Source organism: Diplotaxodon limnothrissa, linkage group LG3, assembly GCF_057381915.1.
Source record: "Diplotaxodon limnothrissa isolate DT_005_m linkage group LG3, D_limnothrissa_male_GT1.1, whole genome shotgun sequence".
NCBI classification, from domain to species: Eukaryota; Metazoa; Chordata; class Actinopteri; order Cichliformes; family Cichlidae; genus Diplotaxodon; species Diplotaxodon limnothrissa.
The window spans coordinates 47805735-47816470 of NC_140598.1; the positions used below are offsets into that span (position 1 = coordinate 47805735).

The 10736-nt window shown below is 43.2% G+C and overlaps 1 protein-coding gene across 1 annotated transcript; it reads right to left on the reverse strand.

Moving 5' to 3' along the window:
• Positions 1-1108: 1108 nt before the first annotated feature.
• LOC146636237 (putative high affinity immunoglobulin gamma Fc receptor IC) lies at positions 1109-4378 on the reverse strand. The gene is made up of 5 exons (XM_085350310.1): positions 4342-4378; positions 3924-3956; positions 1969-2241; positions 1591-1851; positions 1109-1392 (listed from the first exon to the last, which is right to left on the reverse strand). The coding sequence occupies exons 1-5, from the start codon at positions 4376-4378 to the stop codon at positions 1109-1111; spliced, it is 888 nt and encodes a 295-aa protein (XP_085206436.1).
• Positions 4379-10736: the final 6358 nt, after the last annotated feature.

Here is a 10736-nt window from a genome sequence, read left to right on the forward strand (position 1 = left end):
CCATTTCAATGAGCGATCATCTTCTGTTGTTTTCATGCAGCCACGGGCAGCCCTGAGTATAAAATACATCAGCTCAGGGTCGAAAACATAAAGATATTTATTGCACAATAACAGCAGATCTGGTGATAATACACAGCTCACAACAGCTTAAATACATATGGACGAGTCACCTGACACGCACAGATCACGTCTCGTGCCCACGTGGGGTTTTGAGTCTAACTTAACTGCCAGCTTCACACAGATCCACAAATGTGAGCTGCTTTCAAGTCACAAATCATTGCTTGTTGATCATATCGTGCACATTTGTAACACTTTCAACACAAATTTGTCTCCTTATGGAAAGCAGACTTTGTCATGTTGACATGAGTGTCAGAACGGCAGGTTTCTCTCCAGATCCACGGCTCTGACCCACGGAGACCTCTGGCTGATGCTCAGTGTTCTGAGTTTGGCTCGTAGCTGCTAACTAGCTTTCTGCTCTGGGTCAACTTATGGCAAAGTGCAGAGATGGAGAGAGGCGTGGGAAGGTCACAGCAGCACACTTTCTTCCTCTGGAGGCGGTGAACACAGTGAACAGCTGGATACTAACATGTGGCTCACAGCTGGGCCTGTCAGACTCTCTCTGGCTGCAGTAGCTGCTGCTATAAACACACTTTTCTTTTTCTCACTCTGCAAACTTCCTCCTGTAGATGTTGGGGATGTTGTGTGGGACTTTTATTTTTAATTTTTTCACCCAAAGTTTGCGGGAGCCACAGCTGAGGGGCGGAAGAGCCGCGGGTTACCGACCCTGATCTGACCTGATGTTAGCTGAGCTGTTGATGACCTCGGATGACAACATTTTCAGGATTAACCTTTATTTTTTTTGTTTGTTTGTTTGTTTTTATGGCTCTATGGCTTAATACACAGTCTTTCATGTCCACTTAAAGTCAGTTTAGGATAAAGAAGCATTTAGAAAGAGAGGCCAAAAATATTTAATACAAATATTAAACACAATTTGAAGACTAACAGCAGCTAATGAGCAATAAATATGCAGGTTTTTTTTGGAGTTGATGCCACAATGTTTATTTCTACATTTGTATGAAACACATGACAAACTTAAATAACAGAAAGTTTAAAACTCACAAGTCTCCACAACTGTGACGTCACTGCTGTCCTCTGTGTAGTAAACTGGATCTCCTCTCCCTCCTCTGCAGTAATAGATGCCTCCTTCTGAAATACTGATCGTGTGCTCTGATGTTCCAGCTCCTATTTTCTGAGATCCAGAAAACTCTGAATCACGTCTGAACCAGTCAAACTTCCAGCCAGCAGAGCCCTCCACAGAGCAGCTCAGTGTCACACTGCCCCCTGCTGGTATGACTGAACTTTGTGCTGTCAGTGTGGCTCTGGGTTTACTTGCTGTTGAAGATACAGGAAAACATACATCATGTTATCATTTACTTTGGGGAAAATAACAATAACAAAATTAATTAATTAATGACAAAATAAATATTCAAACTTCAAATACCAGTTCAGTTTCGAATGAACACTAAAGAGTAGTAGACAGATGTAAACATGAAAACATGAAATGTCAGCATGAATCATGGTCCAACTCACATGAAACTGTCAGTCTGAAGGCATCACTCCATCCTGTTAAGAGATAGTCACTGCTACCCCGACATCTGTAGTCTCCACTGTGGGACACTGAAACTCTGCTGATCCTGTATTCACTGGATGTTGGAGGGCTGTTTGTGTTGGGTGCTGTCCATTCATATTTCCACACCTTTCCTTCACCTCCCTGAATCTCACATCTGAGAGTGATTGTCTCACCAGTGAATATCTGAGACCAGCTGTGCTGCAGTTTCACAGCAGCCCAAACTGTTCAACAAATAAATAAAAACAAATATTAAACTGAAAAAATTATATTTATAAATGGTTACTTTAATGTAGTCATTGTTTGTTTTTTTTTATTTCACAACACAATTTCACCCTCACCTTGTTTCTGAATTGTAACTGCAGCACTGTCCTCTGTGGAGAAAACTGGATCTCCTCTCCCTCCTCTGCAGTAATAGATGCCTCCTTCTGAAATACTGATCGTGTGCTCTGATGTTCCAGCTCCTATTTTCTGAGCTCCAGAAAACTGTGAATCACGTCTGAACCAGTCAAACTTCCAGCCAGCAGAGCCCTCCACAGAGCAGCTCAGTGTCACACTGCCCCCTGCTGGTATGATTGAACTTTGTGCTGTCAGTGTGGCTCTGGGTTTACTTGCTGTTGATGTTACAGGAAAGACAAACATCAGACTGTCAGTTACTTCAGGAAAAACTTTGTTATATAACAAATAAAGATTTCAACATAAAAACTCAATAGTAATTTAAAAAAATCCAATTTATTTTTATTAATTCATAATAATTATTTTTTTTATTTCAGTAAGTGCTTAATAGGTCACGACCCTGGATGATGGGTTAAGAAGATGGATGGAGTTCAATAATAGATCTTAGGTTTCTCAGGTAGGTCGGTCCCTGATCTCAGTGTGATCATCACACTTGATGCAAACAGGCACCAACAGCACAAGAACAACAAGTTTCTTCAAAACAAATTTGATGAGAATCAACAACTGGCAGCAGCACACATGAGGACAGCACAGGTATCTCAGCTAACTGTTAGCCAGCTAGAGAGCCAGGAGCTAACGCTGGATGTATATAACATGATGAAAACTTTATCCGAGTGAATCAAGAATCAGGTGAGACTGTTTTTATGCTCTGCCACCAAACTGTACTCCTAAATGCAGAGACAGGTGAACTATACACTGTTAGCTGATCTGAGGCCAGTTGATTGTGGTCGCTCTTATTATCAGATTTTTTGTTAATCTGTTTTTTATTTAAATGTTTGTTTTAAGGATCATGATCACATAAATATATATGCATAAAGATGCATAACCAGTGCACAGTCAGCAGCATTTATCAGTCATAATTCACACAGATGTTTTTCATACTGTATGCTATCCCCGACCCCAACCAGGGCTGTGATGTGATAACAGAACTCTTCTCTGTTGATGATCAGCCTTTTCTTTTTTCAGCATCTGTATTTCCATCGTCAGACAGCAGCTCTGCTTATTCTGTATTTATTGATCATGTTTGATCCACAACTTCAAATAAATTATAAAAACAAAATAATTGTGTATAATTCTGAGCTGCAGTGGTGGAAACTACACATGTGCAGGTACTGAAGAAACTGAGATCATCACATCTGTGTTTAATGTTTGTTACGATTTTCTCTGATTTTGTTACTAAACTAAAACAAAGAACAATATGACTCAATGAAATGTGTCCAACTTACATGATACAGTCAGTGTGATGATGTCACTGCAGACTGAAAGACTCATGGTGCAGCAGCTGTATCCTCCACTGTCAGCCTCAGTAGCTCTGCTGATTATGTATTCAGATGCTGATGGTCTGATTAATGTGCCATCTCTCCATACAAACAGCGACTGAGTTCCTCCACATCTGACAGTGACTGTCTCACTGCTGTATATCTGAGGCCAGGATGGTTCGAGGATCACGGTGGGCTTATTGGGAACTGTTCACATAAACACATCAAGTTAGAGATTGATGGAAGCATCAAGTCATTTTGAAGCTGAACTGATTTTTCTTGCTGCTGTTAAGAGTCAAAAGATTTACTGCATCCTGGTGACATTTGGACTTGAAAATAATAAGATGTGTTTTTGTGAAACAAATTAAAGCAGTTAATTAATATTCTGAGTAAAACCACAGAGTGACTGCACAGACCTGCAGGATTTAACTCACTCACTGTTTATAAACCCATTTAGTATCTTAAATAAAACGATGCACAAACAGAGAAACAGAATGTGATTCAAAATGGTGCATGAAATATCAGAGCAAAATTATTCATATTTGATAAATATGAAGAAAGGAAAATGAACCATTTCTCACCTTCAGCATTAACGTAGAAGAGAGAACCGAGCACTAAAGTAAAGATTAAACATCATCAGGGTCAAACTGACAGAAAATCAAAATCAAAATGAACAAAAGTCTTTTTTAAAGATAAGTTTTCACATGACACAGTTACTGCTCATCAAAATATTTCTGTGCATAAAACACTATTAATATATGAACTTGTACACAGCAATGAGTCAAGTGCAACAAGCAGCGATGTATCCAACACGATACTCAGACTAAACTGAACCAAGGAACCAGCCAACATTTGTCTGTAACTTTCATAAACATCACAAACATGCTTTGTTCAAACTCTCACATAAACACTTCAAACCAGTGATACACTCTAATTCTCACACATGAGAAACACTTTCATTAATCAGTGCCATTCAAACAATGTCACAAATGTACTTACACAATAACCCCGTCATGCAGAGCAAAGAGTGCCCCATCCTCACATCCAGCCCTGCTGCACTCTGATCCTCAGCTGATCTCAAACACTTTGACTTTACATCAATAATAAAAAGAGAAGCTGCATTTAATACAGATAAGACCAGAGTGTTTCTTCTGACTGTGGCCTCTCTGTGCTTCCTTTCCTTTTATACAAACCTCAAACAGCTCCTGTAGCTTTGACCACAGCAGTTGTGTGACGTGTTCACATTTCCTGTCCACTGCAAACATGCAGGCTTGCTTCTTGTGTTTGCTTCTTACCTCCTGTTGTTTCAGGTCAGGTGACATATTTACCAGCTCATAATTATGTTTTATTCTCAGAGACTTTTATGTGATGTGTACAGTGTGCTGTGGATCATCATAATGTTGGAATATTTTATCTTGAGTCATCTTATCAGTCAATGTTTGTGTAGATCCACAGACATTTATTGTGCGATACATGAATGCTGTCTTCCCAAAATGTGTTGTTCTCAGTTTCAGGCCACCTCACTCACTCACTCTCCAGGATTATGCACAGACAATGATCTCCAAATATTTATTTGGTTTCATCTGTTCCCAATATCATATCAAATATCACTCATAGGTGCCAGTGTTCACATTTTGAACAGACAAGTATGATGGTTTGAAAGAGGAGTGAAAGAGGCCGTCTCTACTGTGAATGACCATCATTAACCAGAGGTGGTGCCTTATGGTGTCAGCTGTCAGCCAACTACAATCCTGTTTTGAGATCTCTTCCCAGGCACATCAACCCCCACTAGTATCTTTCTTCAGGTGACCTCAATACATCACATGATGGGGTGAGGCAACCTCTCACAGCATTCTCACCCAAAATCTCCGGTGATAATTTCTGAATAAGCCAGAAGTTGGAAATTCTGAGTTACCAGTTGAAAAGTTTTTTGTTTTTTGTTTTTTGTGGAACTAAACTCACATTTACCGCTTGGAAAGTCTGAGCAGACACACATACTGTGACTTAAAACAATGGTAAAACTGTAAACTTTCATCTGTACTGCCACTCTTTTGTATTTTTGACTCACTAAATAAGTCATACACAGAGCACTGATTAGCTTTGATTCATGAATGTGTTTTTTAAGTACAAAAAGCTCCATAACGGCCTTTTGCCTGTCCCATTTAGATCTTTAGCCATCAGAATTGTTGTCTTAAGGCCAAGAAAGATTTACTTTACCAAGTGGATCATCATGGCCTTGCCATATTGGTCCATTTGATTGACCTTTATTCTAATTATGTATTTATTTTATTTTATTTTCGGTTGTTACAGACGGGACAGACATGATTAGGGGATAGGACAGGGAGAAAGAATGAAAGAAAGAGAGGGAGGGAGAGAAAGAAAAATAGAGGGGAGAAGAGACGTGAGAAAGGGGGGAGAAAGAAAGAAAAACAAACAAAACACCTGGATCAACTATATGGAGAAAAAAAAACAGAAGAGAAAAACAATAAAGAGCAACATAATAAATACAACACCATCACAATGAACTAGCTAGCAGTAGATAACAGTAGATACTAAATATTAAATGTTATTGTGCAGCACGCAAGATCGACAGCGCACAATGTGCTTTGAGGTAGCAGCCAAGAAAGATGTAGTTTGTGTCTGTGAACAGCCGTGTGTACACCTGTGTGGATCAGCACACTTGTATTCAAAGGGTTTCTCCATGTAACGATCTGCTAGGGCAGCGGTCCCAAACCCCCGGGCCTCGGACCGGTACCGGTCCGTGGGTCATTTGGTACCGGGCCGTGAGAGTTGAGGCTCAGGTGTGAAATGCATGGTTTTGAAGGTCTTTATCGGTTTTCAGCGTTATTTTGTTATTGTTTTTATCGTTAACTCGGTTTTCCTGGGTCTTTTCACGTGTGTTATGAATCAATCTTCTTTTTTTCGGTACCAGTACTAGTTTTATTTTGTTGTATTTATCCGCAACACCTTAAAGGCCGGTCTGCGAAAATATTGTCGAGCATAAACCGGTCCGTGGCGCAAAAAAGGTTGGGGACCACTGTGCTAGGGAGTGTGGGGAGCCATAGCCCCGTCCCCCAGGGCATGAAGCAGGTATGGAGGAGATCCAGGCCCCAGACATCCAGAGGCCCCAGAGTACGAGGACCCAAGGAGGACCACCAAAGGGGGGCAACCTTCCCACCCTCCGGGGAAGAGCTGAGTAGAGTAGAGCCCCAAACAAGAGGTCACCCAGCAGTTACGGAGCAGAGGCCAGAGGGGGTGTCAGTGGCGTGCCCGTGGGCTCTGCCGGCAGCCAGCTGTGCCAGAGAGGACCGAGCCTCAGGCCCAGAGGCCAGAGGCCTGAGGGCACCCCACCCCCCGGAAGGGGCTCAGCCGGGCCACAGGCGCCAGGCCCCGCCAATCGGCCACCAGGAGTGAGCCGGTACATACATGAGCGCCCAGCCCCAGTCGACAAGAACCACCAACACACCAACGTCTGAGCTACCGGCAGGGAGTGTGGTGAGGGGAGATAGGCCTCCATACTTTGGAGGCCATGAGATGAGAGGGAGGCAGCTGAGGATGGGGAGGGAGGAAAGGGAGGGGAAAGCGGCCCCTCCCTGGGGTCAGCTCCCCCGCTAACCCCAGTAGGCACCCCCACACTCTGGAACCCACCAGGGCAAGGGGACCCAGGCCCATCCGGACTGGGGCCCACAGCAGCAGCACCGCCCAGCCCCACAGAGTCCGGGGCAGCCCACCCGACCCCACCGCAGAGAAAACTGCACCCACCCCATCATCCAATCATCTCCCAAACGACACAAGACAATAGACACCCAGGTTGAGTTCATTCTCTACCTCTCCTATATCTCTCCCCCACCTGCAGAGTGAGCTCCTGTAGAGAGGAGACCTCCTGCAAAGATATAACAGCCTCCTCACCAGTTAGAGAGCCCTCCAGTTGGGCCGATGCACCAGAGGTCCCCTGCACCGGGGCTGAGCCCCCATGCACCCACCCGCCCACAGCTCCGGCGACACAACAACCAGGACCTAAGCCCCCAAGGCCCAGCCAGCACCCCAGACCAGGGCGGAGCACCCCCAGACCCCCAAGCCTCCACACCCGTCCCAGACCCACCCAAGGGTAGCCAGGCTACCAGGCCAGTAACCAACGTCCGCCAGCACAGACCCTCCCCAGACGCTCGCACCTTTTTTCACAGCTTGGCTCATGTGATGACTCACGTCATTAATTGTGGGTCTATGACCCACTTAAAGTAAAACCCTCACTGAGGTTCAAATACCTGAGACTCTCTACTGTTTGCTTTTAGAAATGAAAAAGCCTCTTAGATGAGAGGTGACACGTCTTCAAGAAAGTTAAAGAAGTTTAGTCACTTTCCTTCCAAACTTCTTAGACCACCATGAGCTGAATGACTGTGGTTCATACTGTTGCCTCACAGGAAGAAAGTTGTTGGTTTGAATCCACCAGCTGGGCTGTTTGTGTGAAGTTTGCATGTTCTCCCTCTACCTATCTGACTTCTCCCCAGAGTCCAAAGTCATATATTATTATGTTAACTGGTGATTCCAATGATTGCCTGCAGGTGTGAATGTGAACACGAATGGTTGTCTGTCTCTCCATAACCTGTCTAGGTGATCTTTTACACAATGAAAGCTACTATAGGCTCCGCCCACATTAGAGTCCAAAAGGACAGCAGAGCAGTGAAAGCTTTGTGTGGTAACTTTGTGATTGGCTAATCCCCTCCATATAAGAATGCGATGTACCTCAGTTTCTCACTTCTCATTCTCAATATACAGTCTATAATATTAGTAATAGTTAAAGCATGTAAACACACCATCTATCCTTATTCTGTCAAACACTTTCTTACAAAGGTTACAGTTAAGGTTTGTTGCAGTATCATCTACACACACTCACAAACATGTTGATATCGAAGTGTTTTAGATTGTTGAACAGCAGGTGTGTTTCTCCTTCCCTCCACTTTTCTGTGGGAAAGGTAAAATACATTAAGATGTTACTTCATGTTTTTATGTTATTTGCAGTTTATATGTTAACATAAGTGCAAAAATTTCAGTACATATCAATATTTCAAGAGTTTATAATGCTTCAAGACATGAAGTCTGAAAAGGCCTAAAAACTTGTGGACTCTGTGATACTGCAGAGTCCAGCAGACAGTTTGGAGTCAAACACTGACGTCATCATCACAGGTGTAGGAACCATTTCTGTAACAGCAGACAAACAGACACATTAGTATCAGTAGGTTTAGATGATTTACTGGCTCCTCTGCTGGTTACAAAGCAGTGATTATACTTTGGAGTTTTGTGTTATACTGTGAGGAACTGGCCTGTTTGGAAGTTGCAGTAAGAAGAAAAACATGTCTGTATATGATGTTGTGGACAGAGAGAGTGATGGATGATTTTATTTATCTCAGAGATAAATGAACATTTACAGCACGTCCATGCAGAGACTCTTAAAGACATGAGCGTGAGAAACAAGCTTTTCATCGTTTCTCTTGATGCCCACATGCTTTATTTATCCTTTAGTCCAGCATGTGTCATCACCACAATAAAGCTACTTTTAACCTGTTTTCACACATTGTCATACCTGCACATTTCCACTGTGCTGTGTTGACTTTAAATAAAACAAACGTTAGACTTCAGGCTGAAACCACAGGCTGCATTTCCTCTTTTCTTGGAGGCCCAGACAGAAATTTTGTGGTATCTGATTTTCAGCAGATAAAAATAAACCAAACCTACAACAGTCTTTTCCACACATGCAGTCATCACAGTCTGCTCAGAGAAACAAAGAACAAGAAGGGAGGGGGTGACATGCACCACTAGACTCATATTACTATCATCTACAGGTTGAGGAATCTGCAGTACTCTGAAACTTCCTTAATCCCACCCCAAACCCCTGAATTTTTTTTTTTTTAATGAAACTGATAACTCTGTAGGGTGAACAAGGATTGCATAAAAATGTGAGAAACTGAAGCATGTTTTAACACAGTCCCAACAGTGGTGGTCTCACAGGGGCTACATCGAGCTCTCCATCGGTGGAGGGTACTCAACCAGCCTGGAGGAGGGCCAAGGGATGGGTCCTGTGACTTACCACTAGTTGGTCCTCACAGATGACTCCCCAACAGGTTGGTGCACAGTCCATGAAGGCTCTCGGCTCAGCAGCTGTTAGATCAGTCATTGGTTGTCTCAGACATTTACAGTGAGGTCAATAAGTATTTGATCATCCTGTGATTTTGCAACTTCTCTTACTTAGAAGTGATGGAGGGGTCTACAATTTTCAGCATAGGTGCATTTCCACTGTGAGAGACAGAATCTAAAAAGAAAAATCCGGTAATCACATTGTATGATTTTCGAACAATTTATTTGTGAATTACTGTGTCAAATAAGTATTTGATCACTTGCTTATCAACCAGATTTCTGACCCTCAAAGACCTGTTATTTTGCTTTCAAATAGTCCAGCTACACTCTGCTCATGATTCTAAATAAGTAGCACCTGTTTGAGGTCGTTAGCTGTCATAAAGACACCTGTGCACCCCACAACCAGCCAAGTCTCTCACTGTGTAAATGCACCTATGCTGAAAATTGTAGACCCCTTCATGATTTCTAAGTAAGAGAAAAAAAAAATCACAGGGTGATCAAATACTTACTGACCTCACTGTAAATGCTGGAGCTGCAAGCTGTCGTCCTGGCACTCAAGTAAGTTCTTTTGTGTCTGCAGGGGCACCATGTCATTGTCATAACAGAGAGGGCAGAAGACAACCTTTTTCTTTTTTTCCAAGGAGTCAACATTTTACCATCTGTTTGTCTCCCTGCAGAACGATGTCCCTCCCCTTGTGTGTGACAACCTGGCAAACCCTTTTGCCTTCCCTCCATACTCCCTCCTCCAGTCATTCCTTTGCCAGGTCCAGACCAAAGAGGTGGGGTTGATCCTGGTGGCCCCACTTTGGCCCCACATGGCCTGGTTTCCAACTGTCCCACCACTCAGAAAGGGACACCCTTTTCTGAAGGTCCTCCTGTCCCAGGTGAAGGGGGTCACTGTTCCACCTTTTCCCAGTAGGGCTCAGGCTGGCAGCCTGTTGTTAGGTGTAGCTATGGGTGGACTCAAGAGCAGAAAACACGGAAGTTCGGGGGTTGCAGTGAAGGAAGTTTATTTACAGTGAAAGGCTATATACAGGGAAGGAACGTATTTACAAGACAGGACATGTATGGAAACACGGAGCGAGGACGTGCAGGGTGAACATGCACTGGTGGCGCACTTGATCTCAGGGGGAGGGATAATAGTGTTAGTGGTGTTTTGCCGTAAACCGAAAAGAACACAAACGGGAAAATAAACGAGAACTGGAGAGCTTACTTGATACAGTCTGACATATAGACACTGGGGAAGTTATTAGAAGCCAGAC